This window comes from Phocoena sinus, chromosome 4, assembly GCF_008692025.1.
Source record: "Phocoena sinus isolate mPhoSin1 chromosome 4, mPhoSin1.pri, whole genome shotgun sequence".
Lineage (NCBI taxonomy): Eukaryota > Metazoa > Chordata > Mammalia > Artiodactyla > Phocoenidae > Phocoena > Phocoena sinus.
In genome coordinates this window covers 117,504,150-117,524,177 of record NC_045766.1, presented here as the reverse complement: position 1 = coordinate 117,524,177, position 20,028 = coordinate 117,504,150, and the positions used below count along the sequence as shown (strand labels likewise).

At 33.4% G+C, this 20,028-nt stretch overlaps 1 protein-coding gene across 1 annotated transcript in view; it reads right to left on the bottom strand.

Annotated features, from left to right (window-relative positions):
• Nucleotides 1–20,028, bottom strand: part of USP25 (ubiquitin specific peptidase 25) — a 148,321-nt gene that overhangs the window by 83,306 nt on the left and 44,987 nt on the right. The window contains 4 exon segments of the mRNA XM_032629440.1: nucleotides 3,337–3,413; nucleotides 5,664–5,801; nucleotides 11,764–11,850; nucleotides 19,761–19,923. Of these exon segments, the coding sequence (XP_032485331.1) occupies nucleotides 3,337–3,413; nucleotides 5,664–5,801; nucleotides 11,764–11,850; nucleotides 19,761–19,923 (465 nt within the window).

Sequence of the window (20,028 nt, the reverse complement as noted above, 5' to 3'; positions counted from 1 at the left end):
CAGGACCTCAGAAAAAGAATGGAGGCGAAGACTGAGAAGATGCAAGAAATGTTTAACAAAGACCTAGAAGAATTAAAGAACAAACAAACAGAGATGAAGAACACAATGACTGAAATGAAAAATACACTAGAAGGAATCAATAGCAGAATAACTGAGGCAGAAGAATGGATAAGTGACGTGGAAGACAGAATGATGGAATTCACTGCCACGGAACAGAATAAAGAAGAAGGAATGAAAAGAAATGAAGACAGCCTAAGAGACCTCTGGGACAACATTAAACGCCAACAACATTCGCATTATAGGGGTCCCAGAAGGAGAAGAGACCTAGAAAGGACCCGAGAAAATATCTGAAGAGATTATAGTTGAAAACTTCCCTAACATGGGAAAGGAAATAGCCACCCAAGTCCAGGAAGCACAGAGTCCCAGGCAGGATAAACCCAAGGAGAAACACGCTGAGACACATAGTAATCAAATTGACAAAAATTAAAGACAAAGTAAAGTTATTAAAAGCAACAAGGAAAAAACGACAAATAACATAAAAGGGAACTCCCATAAGGTTAACAGCTGATTTCTCAGCAGAAATTCTACAAGCCAGAAGGGAGTGGCAGGACATATTTAAAGTGATGAAAGGGAAGAACCTACAGCAAAGATTAGTCTACCCAGCAAGGATCTCATTCAGATTCAATGGAGAAATCAAAAGCTTTACCGACAAGCAAAAGCTAAGAGAATTCAGCACCACCAAACCACCTCTACAACAAATGCTAAAGGAACTTCTCTAAGTGGGAAACACAGGAAAAGGACCTACAAAAACAAACCCAAAACAATTAAGAAAATGGTAATAGGAACATACATATCGATAATTACCTTAAATGGAAATGAATTAAATGCTCCAACCAAAAGACACAGGCTTGCTGAATGGATACAAAAACAAGACCCATCTATATGCTGTCTACAAGACACCCACTTCAGACCTAGGGACACATATAGACTGAAAGTGAGGGGATGGAAAAAGATATTCCATGCAAATGGAAATCAAAAGAAAGCTGGAGTAGCAATACTCATATCAGATAAAATAGACTTTAAAATAAAGAATGTTACAAGAGACAAGGAAGGACATTACATAATGATCAAGGGATCGACCCAAGAAGAACGTATAACAATTATAAATATATATGCACCCAACATAGGAGCACCTCAATACATAAGGCAAATGCTAAGAACTATAAAAGAGGAAATCGACAGTAACACAATAATAGTGGGGGACTTTAACATGTCATTTACACCAATGGACAGATCATCCAGACAGAAAATTAATAAGGAAACACAAGCTTAAATGACACAACAGACCAGATAGATTTAATTGATATTATAGGACATTCCATCTGAAAACAGCAGATTACATTTTCTTCTCAAGTGCACGTGGAACATTCTCCAGGATAGATCACATGTTGGGTCACAAATCAAGCCTCAGTAAATTTAAGAAAACTGAAATCATATCAAGCATCTTTTCTGACCACAACACTATGAGATTAGAAATAAACTACAGGGAAAAAAATGTAAAAACACAAACATATGGAGGCTAAACAAACAAGAAAGACAGAAAACAACAAGCGTTGGTGAAAATGTGGAGAAAAGGGAACCCTCATGCATTCTTGGTGGTAATGTAAATTGGTGCAGTCACTATGCCAAACAGTATGGAGGCTGTCAAAAAGTTAAAAACAGAACTACCATATATGATCCAGCAATTCCACTTCTGGATACTTATCCAAAGAAAACAAAAACACTAATTCAAAAAGATATATGCACCTGTAAGTTCATTGCAGCATTATTCACAATAGCTAAGATACAGATGCAACCTAAGTGTCCACTGATAGATAAATGGATAAAGATGTGTGTGTCTGTGTGTGTGTGTGTGTGTGTGTGTGAGTGTGTATATACACATTCCATGTAATATTATTCAGCCATAAAAAAAGAATGAAACCTTGCCATTTGTGACAACACGGATAGACCTAGAGGATATTATGCTAAGTGAAATAAGTCAGAGGAAGACAAATATTGTATCATTTCACTCACATATGGAATCTAAAAAACAAATGAACAAACAAAAAACAGAACAGAGTCATAGATACAGAAAACAAACAGATGGTTGCCAGTAGGAAAGTGGATGGTGGCGGGGGATGAGTGAAGTAGGTGAGGGAAATTAAGAGGTAGAAACTTCTAGTTACAAAATAAGTGAGTCACAGGGATGTACAGCATGGGGAATATAGTCAATAATAACCAAATATCTTTGTATGATGACAAAGGTGGTCAAAAGGTAAAAACTTCCAGTCATAAGATAAATAAGTACTGAAATGATTAATACAATTAACACTGCTGTATGTTATATTTGAAATTTGTAAGAATAAATTCTAAGAGCTCTCGTCACAAGGAATAAATATTTTTTTCTTTTTCTTATATTACCTATATGAGATGATGGATGTTCACTAAACTTACTGTGGTAATCATTTTATGATGTATGTAAGTCAAATAATTATGCTGTATACTTCAAACTTACACAGTGCTGTTATGTCAATTATATCTCAATAAAACTGGAAGAAGAACAAATAAGAACAAAAATAGATAAAAAGAGAAGGAAAGAATTTTCAGCCTTGGATTTTTGCCTGTATTCTAGGTGTTAATTTACGTAATGCATCTTGTAGAATCATATCAGAACCTGTGGTGGCAAATCCTAAATGGTCTACCAATGTTTCAGGAAGATGCACAAAGGAACCAATGTTTGGTGTTAGGAGAGTGGCCTCAGAAGAGTGGGAGTAGGACCACCCTGAAAGTGTGTGAACTTCTTCCCTTAAGGAGATCTGCCCATATATTTTAAATGACCAGAGTCTTAGTGGTTCAACCAAATGGGCACAAAATAAAAAGCCCCAGGGAATGTTAAAAAGAAACTTTACATGGAAGGAATCATGAATGTCCTCACGATTCCATGTAAAAAGATTTCATCAGAATTATTACTCCTGGCATGTTTCCCTACCACTGACCCATTCTTCTTCATGGAATATGACTTCATGGAATAAGAACTGAGGATGTGGGGTTAGCTTTTTCAGAGATCACTTCTTAGATATCTCTCACTAGATTGACCTTATATTGGACATCTAAAGCTACCCAACATTTGCGGCCATAAATTCCAAAGAGTTTGTCAAAAATACAGATAACATTTGGGTTTCCACACACTTATCTCAGATTCTTATTTCTCTGTTGACACTGAATACATAAAAAAAAAAAAGTGTTATTTATCGATCTCCTAATTTATCTCCATCACTAAATTTCACAATAACTTACGTCTCCTCTTCAGCTTTCATTTGGAAGGCATCTTCTAACCAATCTAATAATTTGTGTGTAAACTCACTCACGTCTTGCTGTGGGGGGGAAAAAAAAGTCTTGTTGAAATTCGAGCCTACCAATGAAAACACTAAATACTGCAACATAAAACTTACAGCCAGTCTTTTCAAATGTATAATTAACTGACTCCTCACAACGGTATCACTGAAATGTTTCCCATCAAATGCAAGAAATATTTATAACTCAACCAGAGCATAAAATCAATATTTGAGAAAAACAAGCATTATATTCATAATCATGTAACTGGGTTTCACCTTAGGAGGGAAAAAAATATGTATGTATGTGTGTGTGTGTGTGTGTGTGTGTGTGTGTGTGTGTGTGTGTGTGTGTGTATAAATTCAAACTTATCAATGAGATTTTTAAAAAGTTATTACCTCCCCACAAAGAGCTCTCTAATGAATCTTTATAAAATGAAGGACCCACGTTACCAAAGAGTTCTTCATTATATAAAGATTTATTACTGGTTTCTGTCTTAGAAGGAATATGTGTTTTTAAACAATTCATTTTTTCAATTCAACTGTTAATGCACAACTTTTTAAGCCATATCTGATTTTACTAAGATATCTGTTAATTTGGATAGGTTGAGCCTAATTAATCACTGACTCCCCAACTATCAAGTCTACCACCTCATGAACTTCGAACTGATTCTCCAATCAGAACCAGCACAATCTTCACCTTTTGCCATCCCTTCGGTCCTAGATTACCTGACATAGATAAACAGGAATAAGCAGTGGCAGTTGTACTTGTCAACTACCATAAAATTCTTTCAACACTCCGACCTGGAGCATAGCAAACAGGTTTGTGGGGAGTGGAGTGGGCTGGGGTGGGCTGGAGGGATAAAGCAACCCTACTATGACTTCCCAAAGACAGATAAATAAGTGTAAGCAATTTGCCTTTATCAAAATAGTCCCAAATATAAAACAATCTTACTATTATACATTTTCACAGATAGAAGTTTTTTGAAAAGCATCTGGGCCAACCTATTTACCTTTAAAATGTTGAAACTAAGGTCTAGGAAGCTTAAATAAATTGCTCCAAAGCCATATAAAGACAACTAAACTTAACATATAAAGACAACTTCCTTAACAGGAAGGATTCTCCTTGAGAGCCACCGGAGGGAGCACGGCCCTGCCAACACCTTTATTTTGAACTTCTGGCTTCTAGAACTATAAGAGAATCATTTTCTATTGTCTTGAAATCACTCGGATTGTGGTAATTTGTTACAGCTGTCCTAGCACACTAATATAAGACTTTAAAATGACTTTCCATACTTTTCTATAACATTACTTACCCTGCAAGGTTATATCTGACAAGAAACAAAAAGGTTTCCTACTTATCCAATACTCTTTAGAAGAAAATGTTAGAGGGGAGAAAAACAACAAATATAAGCAAATTCTGATGTGACCACCTTTTTTGTTCATTTATCTTTGCCATAAAAAGTGAATTAAAAAAAAAAAGCACAGGGAAGGCAGTGGCAAAATCAGACATCTTTCAGCTCTCCACACATCCATGTAACAGATATATATCCAAGTACTACAACACCTACACTGCAAACGTAGCAGATTTTTTAAATCTCCTCTCAAGTATCGTCTTTATTTTTTGCCCATTATGTCACTGTCATCTTTTCCAACACGGTTGCTATTATTCTCTGTTACTTTCTTTCCTTCTCTTCCACTTTCCTTCTTTAATTTCTCTGACTTCTCACATTATATGTGAAAATGTTGGTTTGTTTATAGACATTTTCTATTTTTATAGGAAAATTCCCAATATTCTTTCTAAAAAATTGATAAAAAGCAACCAAACAGCACTACATAAAGATTGGGAAATAAAAGAGCAATAAAAGAAAAATAAAATAACAAAGTTAATGTCATTCAGAAACCTTTTCTGAGTAATTATGGAAAACTACTTTCTGCCAGCAAAAAGAGGCATATCAAAAGCGTGTACACTATACTGACACTGGGTTATCACACCTTGGTGAAGATTTTTAATTAAAAATTTGTGAACATTCTGAATTTTACCTACTGCTTTCATTTAGTAATTTTAATTATAATATAAATTACAGCTTCATTTATCATATACTTTCAAGATTATCACTATTTCTTAATTTAAAAGTAAATCTTCCAAACAAACAATGTTTTAAGTGGCTCCAGCTTATTTGTATAAAGATAAATGACAACACCTTTGTCATTTATCTTTGAAAAAAACTGCTTAAGAAAAGATCAGATTAAATAAAAAAGTTAATGAACTAGTAAGCACAACAAAGCTACCTGCTGGGAGTCATTTGATTTGAAAGCATCCTTAAGAATTTCAACTGCTCTTGATGGATCAACATATTTCCTTTTAGTACCAACAAGAAGTGCAAACAGATACCGAAGCTCACGCATAAAAGGCAAATTCCGATGCTCCTATTGAAAAAAAAGAAAAAATCCTTAAGTGAAGATTAAAATCTTTACTGGTAAAGAGATACTCATTTTAAAATTAACCAAAAATTTAACTAATATAGATTAGGGATGAATCTAGCACTCCTATTATCATAAAAAAGGAAGAGTGATCTTGTCATCTAGGAGACTGAAAGAAGAAGTCAAACATGGAAAGAGCAGAGGACCTAGACTAAGCTCACAATTTTAGAATAAATGCCACATATTCACAGTAAATCATGTCATTACCCAGCCAAGAATATCCTCATTTAAGTCTGTTTATTATAATCCTTTCCATTCAGCAAAGCCCAGCTGCTGCTGAGGACAGCAATAACAAGAGCCAATATTCAATGAGTGCTAACCATGTGCCAGGCACTACTTAAGTACTTTACGCTCAATAAACCCATTTAAGCAAAAATCCCCCTCCTCCATGAAGCCTTCCCAGGCCCCTCCAAGTCAATGATCTCTTCAAACTCCACATCTACTGAAATTAATGTTTTTCATTCAGCAATGAATCACTACTGCCACTGTTATGTGAAAATCCCTAATTATCAGACACATTAGTCTAATAAGTAATTAGACTAGATCCTAATGAGACTAATGTATCATCATTCTAGTGTTCCTTTGAAAACTCACTATTGTTTTTCTTCTTCCATAAGGAACAAAAACAACCCACTATTATCAATCACAAACAATTTATTTTAAAATAAGAAAACTTTTTATAAGAATGTAATTCACATGTCTTAGTGAAATACATTATGATAACAAATCAGACAGGCAATTCTTACTATGGTTAGCTCCTGAAATAACAATTTTAACAGATAAAGCTTACATATACTATTTAAATATTAGAAAAATTTTCCAAGTTTGCATAGTTTTGTAGCAGTGTGTGTCTGTACAGTTGTTACCCAGAATAATATAATCAATTAATAAAGAAACAGTTGCTCCCACAATATATTAAAGAGCAGTCCTAAGAAATAGGTGTAAAGGAATAAAACTGATTCCAAATATTTATTTGATTTAAAACTACATACCCATTACAGCAATCAGAAAGTACAAAAAGTCTAACATAAAAACGCTAAGTTATAGAAAACATGGATTTTATTTAAGCATAATAAATTCCATCATTGATGATAAAGATGAAATGCAGAAGTTTTAAATGAGATAAAAAATTAATCCATGATTTTTCTGTGGTACTTACTATTCCCCAACAAGTGCCCTATATAAACAGGTTTCAAGAGTGTAAATGTTAAAAACTTTAATCCATAAAATAATTTTCAGAAATCTCCTTAATTTCTTGTGATCAATTTCTTCATTTATCACTGTACCTAAGGCAAGGCAGTTTTTTGAGACATTTCTTGCCAAGTGACAAGAATGAAATAAATGACTTTTGAAAATCAAGTGAAATTCTGCTGAGACGCATATGTGAAAAGTTAAATACTTTAATAAAACATTTTTTGCTCTCAGCCAATTCCTGTGGCTAGAAAATCTTGAATTTCAAAAGGCAAAATGAGTGGTTGCTGTTAAGACTAGCCACTGCATAAATTATGAAAATACCACCACATCTAGAAATTATTCAAACACAATTCTTTATCTTTTTTTAAACAGATTTATCAAGATATAACTGATGTACAATATACTGTACATTAGAAAGTGTACAATTTTACAAGCTTCACATATGTATACATCTATCACCACAATCAATAACATACCTGTCCATCAACCCCAAAACTTTCTTCATCTCTCACTCCCCTCCCTAATCATTCCCAGGTGACCATGGTTACTTTACACTTTCTAGAAATTTATATAAATCAAATCATATTCTATGTACTCATTTTAGTCAATGGTTTCCTGCAATCGGCATAATTATTTTGAACTTCATCCATATGTTTATGTACATTAATAATTAATTCCACTTTATTGCTGAGTGGGATTCCATTGTGTGGACAGACCACAACTTATTTATCCATTAACCTGTTCCAGTTGCAGTGGATATTACTGGATGTGGCTCTGTGTGGACATATGGTTTCATTCCTCTTGAGTAAAGAACTGAAGGGAAATGGCAAGGCTGTATGGTAGATGTTTTTAAGAAACAAACAAACTGTTTTCCAAAGGCATTAAACTACTTTATATTCTCACTGGCAGTGTAATGAGAGTTCTAGGTCCACATTCTAAAACACCTGGATATGGGCTATATTGTTTAACTTTAGTTCTTCTAGTGGCACCCCTCATTTTAATTTGCATTTGGCCTAATGACTAGTAACATTGAACATCATTTCATGTAGTTATTTACAATCTGTGTATCTTCTTTGGTGTTGTAATCTGTTGAGATATTTTTCCCAATATAGTAATAGGTTACTTGTCTTACTATTGAGATGTAAAAGTTCTGTACATATTTTAGATACAATTCCTTTGTATGATATATGTTTTGCTAATATTTTCTCCCAATCTGTGGCTTGCCTTTTCATTTTGTATGAATTTTTCAAAGACAAGCTTTTCATTTTGATGAAAATATCAATTTTTTTCTTGTATGATTTGTGCCTGTTTATTGTCCTTCTTAAGAAATCTTCTCTTAATCCAGAACCCTAAAATTTTCTATGTTTTCCTCAAGAATTTTTATAGTTTTAGTTCTTTGTTTTAGGTCTACAGTTCATTGTGATTTTTTTTTTTCATAAATAGTGTCCTGTAAAGGTTGGAAAGTATTTTTCTGTCTAAGACATCATTGGTTTAAAAGATTTTCCTTTGACCATTGAATTGTTTTGGCAACTCTGATTAAAACCAATTACCCCTATATGTGTTGTTCTATTTCTGGACTCTCTATTCTGTACTACTGATCTATATGACTATCTTTTCACCAATAACAGTGTCTTGATCATTAGCCAAATAATTAATTCCTCCAACACTGCCTTTCTCTTTAAAACTGCTATGGCTATTCCACATCCCTTGATTCTGCATATAGATTTTACAATCAATTTGTCAATTCCTATGAAAATGCCTGCTGGGATTATAACTGGATTGCACTGATTCTACAGATTAAAGTGGGGACAACTGATATCTTAAAAAAACTGAATCCCCTGATCCATGAACATAGTATATCTCTTTATTTCTTTAATTTCTCTCAGCAATCTTTTGTAGTTTTCCATATCTTTTGTCTACTTTATCTCTAATATTCCATATTTTATGCTGTCTTACATAAGTACTTTTTAATTTAAATTCCCAATTGTGTGTTACTAGTATTAAGAAATACAGTTGATTTTTGTATGTTTGCCTTGTATCATGTAATGCTGCTGAATGAACTCACTTCTTGATTCTAGCATCTTTTTTTTTTTAGTAGAGTACTTAGGATTTTCTAAATAGACAGTCATATAAATGAAAAGACAGCTTTGTTTCTTCCTTTCCAATCTGCGTGCTTATTTCTTTTTCTTACCTTACAGCACTGGTTAAGAACTCCAGTCTAATGTTTAATAGAAGAGTGGTGAGGGACATCTTGTTTGTTCCTGATCTTTGAGGAAAAGGGTTCAGTCTTACACCATGAAGTATTATAATTAGTTGTAAGTTTCTCATAAATGAGTTTTATCAGGATAAAAAAGTTTTTTACTATTCCTAGTTTCTGTGAGATTTTGCCATAAATATATGTTAGCTTTCTTCAAATCCTTTTTCTTCACCTACTGAGATAGTCATACGGCTCTTCTTGTCTAATATGTTAATATGATGAATTATACTGATTTTTGAACACTAAACCAATCTTTCAGTCCTGGATAAACTCCACCTGCCAATGAGGTATATTTTTATCCTTTATATGTACTACAGCATCCAACTTGCCAAAAATCTGACAATTTCTTCTTCTATTATTCATGAGGAATATTGGTCTGTAGTTTTCTTTTCTTGAAATATATTTTTCTACTTTTGGTTTCAGCGTAATGTTGGTCTCATAGAGTAAATTTGGAAGTTTTATCTCTTTTTCAATTTTCTGGGAAAACATGTAGAGAATTGCTATTATTTCTTCCTTAAATGTTTGGTATAACTCACCAATAAACCTTGCTGCTATTGATTTTTTTTTTGGTGGGTAGGTTCTTAACTAAAAATTCAATTTCTTTAATATAATATAGAGATACTCAGGTTATCTATCTTTTCATCAGTTTCAACAGCTGTTAGCTTTTTAAATATTTGCCTGTTGTGTATAATATTCCACTATTCTCTTACTGTCTACAGAATATGCAGTGATGTGCCCCTCTTTCATTCTTTATTTTGGTAATTTGTTTCTTCTCTCTTTTTTCTTACTCAGTCTACTTAGAAGGTTATCAATTTTACCAACTTTCTTAAGAAGCAGCTTGTGGTTCCATTAATTTTTCTCTACTGTTTTCCTGATGTCTAATTCATTGATTTATGTACTTAATTATTTCCTTTCTTCTGCTTTCAAATTAACAAGATTTCCCCCCCTAATTTTTTGATGCAATCTGATGCCATTAATTTGAAACAATTCTTATTTTCTAATAAGGCATTTATTTCATGTATTTTCCACTAACCACTGTTTTAGTTAAATCCCTCTAATTTTGATACATCATGTTTTAATTTTTATTCAGTTCAGAATACCCTGAAATTTCTTCTTTGACTTGTTCTTTGTTCCTGGGATTATTTAGAGGTGTAAATAATTTCCAAGTACTAGGGGGATTATCTAGATATCTTTCAAATTGTAAGTAATAATTCTAAATAATCATGTGAATTATAAATATACTTCAACCAAGACATCAGAACAACAAACTAACCAAATTGTGACAGAGGGAGGCAACAGTCCAAAAAGTTTCATGTAAAAACTGTAATGACTTAAAGGTGTCTGCTTAATTTCTCTGGAAGTATGAGTAGTTGGTCAGGTGATCTTGCTTCCCTTTTGAAAATGGCTTATCAGTCTGACACTTTATGGCCAAAGATTACGGCCTGAAAAGCTGGTTATAAATCAAATTATATTCCCACTAGCTAGCATTATAAATGTTTCACATGTTTGCAGGAAAAGCAGTTTTCAAAATTAGATACTAAAAGGAAAACATAATTTAATAATGTATTATTACTATTAACAATAGGTCACACAAAGTTCAACACTTTACTAAAACCTATAACTTCTTTGTCTTTGCACCCAGTCCCCTTTAGGGCTACAGTTTCTTTATGACAGGATCACTGAAGTCTTACACTCAAGGATATCATCTCCATAATTAATTTTTTCATTAAGTATGAATTTCTGCATGCAAATCAGTCCTATCTTTTGAAAAGCTAATATGAACAGTATAACAACTAGCAATAGCTGACACCTAGTACTTACTATGTACCAGGTACTTCTAAGTCCTTTATGTGTTTTATCTCATTTAATTCTCACAGCAACTCTATAAAATAACTGCTTTTATTATTTATGCTTTTCAGATAAGGAAAATGAGCAGTAACTAGACCAAGCAGGTCCACAGCCAGAACCCAGGAAATGTGGTCCTAATGCCTGTGTTCTCTGTCACATTATATTGCCTAACAATATTAGAAGTTACAGATTCGCACTGCAAAGACAACCAGTGCAAAACTAACATTTTAAAGAGCTCAGCTACAGAAATAACTGATAAATTTTTGATTTCCACACAATTTTTCAGGAGGCAACTGAGTAAAGGCCTTGAATTGTAAATGGTAACCTATAAAATTTACTGAAATTTGACATCCAAAAAAAAGAAGAAAAAAGCAATTACTAAAGTGAAACAAAAAAATTGGCCTATTACTGACACACAGGTGAAGAAAAATTCATAATTACAATATACTAACCAAGAATAGGAAGTTATTGTTGTAGCTGAGATTAATAGGTTCACATTCAAATTTGACACTATTTCAGATTTGATTTGGCAAATTTCCAAAAAGCAAACACAGATAAAAGAATATGAAAACCATATATACGCTGCTTAAAAATTTTTCATAATTTTACCTTTTGGTTTCGGGGTAAATCTTGAACATTTGATGGAGGCTTGTAATTCAGAACTAGTCTTCTAAATTCCAAAAGATTGAATAATGACTGAAAAAGAACAACAATTTAAGATAACAGAAGGGAAAATTCTATTAACAGAACTATGAAAATATGACTGGCCTGAAAGATTTATTTTATATACAGAATATTTCCCACTAGCACAAAAAGGCCTATTTTCTCCCTCAGAAAAAGTCACATTTCTTTTATTTTGACATATTATTCTTGATCATTAACAATATTTACGGTACTGCAAAGGAGAAAATTATACGTGGACAACTCAAAAAAACATAATATATATTACTAAAAGTTTCCTTTCTTTATGTTACTATGTGCCTAAGCAGTTTCCTCAAAATAAAATCTACACAAATGCAAAGTTGAGAACTTTTTAGACATGTTATGTTCAGTATGAGTTTTCTAGAGGTATCAATTCTACAAAAATATAGTACAAATAAATTTATGGGCCAGATGCTAGGTGATAGAGACACAAAGAAATTACGTATTATCGCTAATGGTCAAGGAGACACACAACCTAGAAAGGAGACAGATATTTAATTATAACAATAGCAGTGTTACTCAAAAATACAGTAATATTGATCATGTAGAGCATAATGAAAGCATGTGAAAGATGCTCGTGAAAAAGCTTCCTGCAGCTATGTTTTTAAGCTATAGCTTGTAACCCATTAATGTCATCATGATAAACATTAATTTAAAAAACTGAAATAAAATATAATGGAAAATATCAGAACATGTCATAAACAGTCAATTCACCAGAGTATCATTTGTAAAATTTTCATTGGTGATATTTTTACATACATATGTATGTGTAAAGTGTTTTACAGTGTAAAACGTATTCCTTTCTGTGAGTCACAGTTTATAAAGTTTGAAAATCATTGCACTGGAGGTTATAATGTATTAAATCTTAGTAAAAGATGGGTTAGCCAACTTGCTAGAAAATAAAAATAGCACCACAAATCCATAAGAAAACAAGATTTTGTTTAGTACTGGGTGTTGGGAAAACTGGTCCACTATATATAAATAGTCATATATAGATATAGATGTGGATTAAAGACATAAATATGAAAGGTAAAACCATAAAACTGATAACTGTGATCTAAAGTATTTTTTAATTAAACAATATGAACATATTCATTTAGTTATTCTTTCATTTAACAAATATTTATGGAGCACCTACTACATGCCAGACACAAGGAAGACAGGCAGCAGAGAATAAAATATATCAAGTCTCTGCCCTTGTACTATCTTGTTATTGCAAGTTAAAACAATGAGAGCAGATGTTATAAGTCAGAAATAATAAGTACAATAACAGACCAAAATCAGAAACTTAAGGAAGCAGCATTTAAAAGCCAGAGGAAAAAGAGCTATAAGAAAGACAAAATAAAAATAGTAAAGGAAGTGTGGAGTATGAGATCACAGAAGAAAAAGGGGTAGAAAAAGCTTTCAAACATAGTTGTGTATCAGAATAACTGCAGAGCTTTAAAAATTCCTATGTCAGGAACCTCTCAACAAAGATATAAAGTACCATAGAAGATTCTGGAGTACATCCAAGAATCACTGGCAAATTTCATGAAGGACAAGATTAGTAAAGGTTGAAGGTTGCCACATTCTAGTAAGGTAAGGGCAAGAAAATAATCTTTAGACTTGTCAATTGGGAAGTCACCTTTCCAGTAGAATGGTAGAATGGCTGAATAGCAGCAATGAGTCCTGAAGAAATGGGATAAAAGTAAGGGGGACAAAGTACAGACTGTTCTTAAAAGGAATTTAAATAGGAAAGAGAATATTGACAAATCTGGAGAATCTCAATCCCACTTCTATGCTCTGAGCTCCCACTGGAAAACTTTTTTCTTCTTCCTGAACACCCTTTAGAATTTCCTTTGGTGTGGGTCTCCTGGTAACAAAGTATTTCAGCTTCTGCTAAACTGAAAATTGTGGGGGCCTTTTTCATTTTTTAAAGATTTTTGCTAGTTATAGAATTCTAGACAGCCAGTTAACTTTTCCCAGAACTTTAAAGATAGCATTTCTGTTGAGAAGTCAACCATTAGTCTTATTTTTGCTCCTTCATAGAGGTGATACACCTTTTCTATCTGGCTACTTTTAGTATTTTCTCTGTCTAGAGTGTTTCTCTGTTTTACTATGATGTGCCTTGGTGTAGTATTCTTTACGTTCATACTACCTGGCTCCTATTGCTTCCCTAATCTGTGGCTTCATCTCTTTCATCAAGCTTGGAATATTCTTTGTCATCTCTTCAAATATTGCTTTTATCCTATTTCCCTTTTAGTTTCCCTCTGGAACCAAAAATAAATTGTGTTAGTACAATTTACACCATGTCCAAAATATCTCTTATATGCTCTCATCTGTATCTCATGGCTTTAGTGTGAAAATGTTCCACAAACTGTCCAGTTGACTAATTCTCTCTTCAGTGTGTCTGTATCCTGCTAAACTCTTCCACTGATATCTTAACTTCATTTATCATATTTTTCAGTTCTAAATTTTCTATTTTAGAAATATTTTGTTTTGAACAAAATATTCTATTTTGTTCTTTTTATAGTTTTTAGTTTTCTATCAAAATTCTCAATCATGCTTCTAATTCCTTGAGCATAGTAATAGTTACATAACAAATAATTCGATTTTTAGGTTTCCCTGTAGGTATATTTCTAATTATCTATTATTTTCTCTTAATTTTTGGACATGTCTTATTTTCTCATATAACTAATTATGACTGATTTGAGTGCTAGACACTGTATGTAAAAAACTGGAGAAAAGGGGCTTCCCTGGTGGCGCAGTGGTTGAGAGTGCACCTGCCGATGCAGGGGACGCGAGTTCGTGCCCCGGTCTGGGAAGACCCCACATGCCACCGAGTGGCTGGGCCTGTGAGCCGTGGCCACTGAGCCTGCGCGTCCGGAGCATGTGCTCCGCAGCGGGAGAGGCCACAACAGTGAGAGGCCCGCGTACCGCAAAAAAAAAAAAAAAAAAACTAGAGAAAATTCTAAGTTCGAGATGATAGTATCTTCTAACAGAATTTACGTTTCCTTCTGGCAGGCAGCAAAACTGGGACTACTTGCAAGCCTAGATCATCTTAACTCAATCAATTCTGAGAAAATCTCAAGCTGGGATTCACAAATTATAAAGCCTGGCCTATTTTTCAGTTCTCAGTTAATTCTAGGGTGTAGCCCTTTAGAATTTAACTGAAAATCTGAGGTGTTTCCTAGGGCTCCAAGCCTGTGTGAAACTTTGCTTAGCTCCCCAGCCAATCAGCAGTCACTCCTGAAATTGCCTCAAAGATAAAATCAGCCCAAAATGTGAAGCTTACTCTCTGAAATTCTTGTTCTCTCAAAGTGTAGCCTCAAAATTCCTCACTGCTTTAGGGTTTATGATGCCTTCAAAAAGCTGATTTCATTTTTATTTTGTTTTGTTTTGGACTCCAGCAAAATATGAGCGGGTAGATGTCCGAAAACAACTTAATATGTTACTACCCGAAGTAGAATTTGTGACCACGGATTATCACAACAAATCACAGAAATTTATTTTAAGTACCAATCTATACCATAAACCAGGCATAGTAGTATTAGTCAACACATGCCTTCAAAAGGGGTGGGAAAGAGTAATTGTCACTACTGCCTAAATTGTGTTTGTGAGTCATACACATTGAAAACAAGTATCCTTTCATTCAGTCCAAAGTTAATGTGTCAATTTTGAAATTTGTTAAAGTAGAGTTTGGTTAAACTCTTGCTAATTTCAGAGAGCTAATGGAAGATGAGAGTTTAAATACATAATTTATGGAAAACAAAAAGAGTGATGACAAGACAGCAAAGGGAGACATAAACTGTCTATAATGAAAAATACTAAGGAAAAGCAACATAAATTCTCCTTGGTGGATTTTTCAAAAAATGAAATGGTGTCAGATAAGTTTCAATGTGAGACAGAAACAGACTGGCAGGATTAAAAACTGAAAGTCTGTATACAGAGCAATTAAAGCCCTATGTCCTTCCCAGACTGAGAAGCATCAGACAAGTACTCTCTCTCTCTTCCTGTGGAATACAGGAAAATTTAAACTTCGAATATAATTTAACTGACTCAGGTTCATAAAAATCAGTCATAGTGTATTTCAGGGTAGGATGAGATTCAGGGCTACAAATAGGGTTAAGTAAAAGCCTGCCAATTGACCCCCAATTGTCCCTTCCCCAATTCCCTTTCTCTAGACCTGCTTTTGGAAAGTTAGCAACCATGTTTAAACCACAAAAAAATCAGGATCCAGTCTGGATTTGAGGCACAGAAATCTCATGTTGTAAAGGATTCCCGTCACCATAAAAAAAAGAAAAGAAAAGAGTTAACATGTTTGAGATGTTTGAGTATATGAAACACACTATGGATAATACCTCAAAAGAGAGGTTGAAGCAGCTGGAAATTTTTAAGGATAAATAAGTATACAGAAAACAGAAAGAAGAAAAGGTGGCAACTGACAACTCCAGGAAAACAAAGAATTACAGAGGGGTAGTCTTAGTAAACCACTATAATGTCTACAAAGTCAAAGAAAATGTAAACACTGACTACTGACTATTTTTAACTGGTGATATAACTATGTTGGGAGATGAAAGGAAAGGCAATTCTAGGTAGGTGAAATGAAAGAGCTAAGTCCTCATCTATCTCTGCAGAAAGGCATGTCATTTATAAAAACAAAGATAGCAAGAGAAACAGAATTGGTTGTAGATGCCTTTAAGAAGAAGGACTATGCTTCTCAGGCAGAGTGGTTTGGAGCAGAGGACTGTTATTTTTCACAAGGCTATTATTGTTAGGGGATTTTGGTTTTCTCTTTGAACTATGTACTCATGTTCTTTGATGAAAATTAGAGACAAAAGCAAGTGCTATGAAAAACACGTTAAATGATATCCTGAAATGTTTTGAAAACTTGCAGCACCTTTTCAATACTATACTTTTAATACATTAGAGTGGTAGAAGCATCTTAAGTCTTCAATTCCACCATAAGTAATATATGCTCCTTTATGGTTCATTCATTTACTAACTCAGTAATTACTTAAAGGGTTCCTCCAACGTGTCAGACACTCTACTATACACTGGTACAGAACAGTAACCTAGATGATGTGCTCTCTGCCCTCAGGATGCGTGTATTTTAGTCAGCTTAGAGTTTCGTCATTTATGCATAAGGCGACCATATACTTTATCATCCAACCCATAACCCTTCTGAGTATGAAAAAGGGCTTCAAGACTAATTAATAGGTGCTGATAGATGTACAATGTGAGTAAACTGGGACTGTAGTAGGCAAACTGAGAAGTATGAGCACCTTACTTCTGAGCATCTCAGAGGCATCCAAATGGGAATGGTGCTAAGGTTTATCATGAGAATACATGGATTACTTGAACTTAACACCCCAAACCAGAGAAAGAGGAGAACATATTCCTATAAGTAACTACCTAATTCACTGACACCCTAGTGGAAAAAGCAGCCCCAATTAGTACTTTCTACATAAAAGCTCCTTTTGAACAGGATGAAAATAGTCCTGACTAGATAACTGGTTGATACCCAATCTAAAGACAGTCAGGCTAATATTATTAGCATCCAAAAGATTATATAAGCCATTCTCTGTACAACCTTCTCCTTGCTTACAGTCTCTTTCTGATATTCTGTTCCCCTTTTCTTCCAAAATACTTAGGTCTCAGTACCTAAAGGAACAAATATAACAAAGCTGTGCCTTCTGTAGCCTATACTCATTACCTACTCTGAAGTTAGAGATTGCTAATCCCAGTAAACTACTATAATTGGTAGAAATACTTACAAAGAATTCCCTGTTGTTTCATACTAGTCTTGCCAACTAAGTATAATAAATTCCATCCCTGAGAAAAGTTTGTAATTGAAACTTCACAGTACATTTATGTCACAGCCTGAACAAGTTCCACCTTGCTTTGGAAAATACAATTTAAAAACTTCCAACACTAATACAGATTTCCTACCCAAATTTTCTTTCATAAGTGAAAAGTTCCATTTATGATGATAAACTGTTATATTTCAGATGTCTGTGAAATTAAGCAAATGTCAAGAAATGAAAAAATAAAATATTTCAATTACTAGAAAAGTAAAAGGTACTTAAAATGGGTTAAGAGACTTTAAAATTACATTCAAAAACAAAACGAAGTTATCTCCAGATAAATTTTTCTTCCCACCCACAATTTTCTGAACTCCGAAGCTTAATGTTTTTCCACATCCCCAAGTCAGTATCTTGTTACTTTATTATAATCCAAATTTTTCAAGGTTAGCGGTTACTTCTCCTAGGTATTTATTCTAACTAAACTATTGATTCTTTAGAAGCACTTTCTTACTTCTTATAGTTTTCTAAGAGAAACAGCTAATCAATGAGTCTCATTTACTGGCTGTAATAGTGTAAAGGTAGCATCTACTTGTCCAAATACAGGCTGCAAAGCATACTCATAAACACTCAGATCAGAGCCTTAAAACTGTGCTTAATATTTTAAAATGATGACTAAATTATGAAATTTAGATTGAACAATGAAATGCAAAAAAGCCCTTACTAACAGTGCAAGTAAAGCAAGATAGCCTATTAAGAAGATCTAAGAGATTAAGATAGCAAATAAAGTTTGAGATATTGTTGGCATGTAAGTGAACAATTAATGCATACTCAAGGCCAAGAACAAAAGTATCATCACAATTTTATGCTAATCCAGGTATTCCTTAACATTTTAATAGGCTGGAAAACAAATAACATACCATATTATTAACTAGTGTATACCACAGTTTATTAAAAAGTGAGGCATAAATCCAGAAAACCAAAGGAAATCAAATTATATAATATTATTTGCCAGAAAGGCAGAAAAGAGTTGGAAATTATAACACAAAAGTAGAAAAAAAGTTAAAACTACAGGTTAATTGCCTCGAGAACACAATTAACAACCTTGTAGAAATGAACTTAATAACCTGTGAGTTGCATTAATATCATATGAAAGTTTACGCAGTATACAGTTTTGGAAAAGTACAAAATGAATAGATATTTTGAATGTAAAAGAATGTAAATTAGAAGACATCTAATGATTTAAAAAGTACTCATCAGAAATAATAAGCTACAATTCAGCTGTGTTAGGAAAATAAGCACAAATATTAATTTTCCTAAATGGCAATTAAAATTAGCATGTTATTCATAGATTGTTTTATTTAAGGAGACTTTAACGTTTTACAATTTGACAGATAACATTATCAATGTCTGAGAATGGTAAAGATTTATGTCAAAAGTCATATCACATAAAAGTTAAAAAAAAAAAAAAGAAAATTAGCCCAAACTGAGAAGACGATGGATATCTATGCATACAAACATTTTTCATTTTAGAATAAGGAGCTCAAGAAACATTTCATTAAGGCCTTTCCAAGTTAGAAAGAAAATATGTTATTCTTTATTTATCAACATTTATTCTTTACGTCATTCTCACATATGTATTGAGAATTATTTCTCAATCTGTTCCCTCCTCAAATAAAATGCTCTCTTACATAAAAATAGTATTTAAATGACTATAATTCTTGAATGATATTTTCCATTATATATAAATAATTCTGATCTGACTCAAAAAAAAAAGTTTTGGTTTCATACCTTGATTACATCCTTCCCTAAATTTGCAGGGATTTATATACAGAAATATTTTCTTTCCACTCTGACAATTCCCAACAAATGGGAAGGAGGAAAAATTAATTCTGAATAAGGCATTAGGTAGTGTTCTATCATTAAAACTCCATACTGGGAGTGAGGAACAAAGTGGGGTGGGGAATACTGCAATCCCCAAACTAGGTTAGTAGACAGAAAGGCATACTAAAACCTGATCTGCAGTTATATATAAAGTATACAGCTTAAAAGAAACACAACCCCAACCCACTTTCCATTGCTGTCAGGCCCACCAAATAAGATCTGCATAAAGACTCTTACCTGAATAACAGCACTAAACCAGCAAGTATTGCCAACATTCTTTAGCCCAACAGGAGCTTTGTCCTGCCTTTTTCTATCGTAAGGGTTTCGAGAATCTCTCCAAACTTCAGTAGGTGTCCTCTTCAAACATGCTTTATTTTCTGCTATGCTGGCTTCAAGAACTCTTAAACAATGGGAAGAAGATGATGGGGAAAAAAAGTACAGTATTAATTTAGTGCTGTACCCTAGAAAATAGCATACTATAAACTAAGGATTTTAATAGATTAAG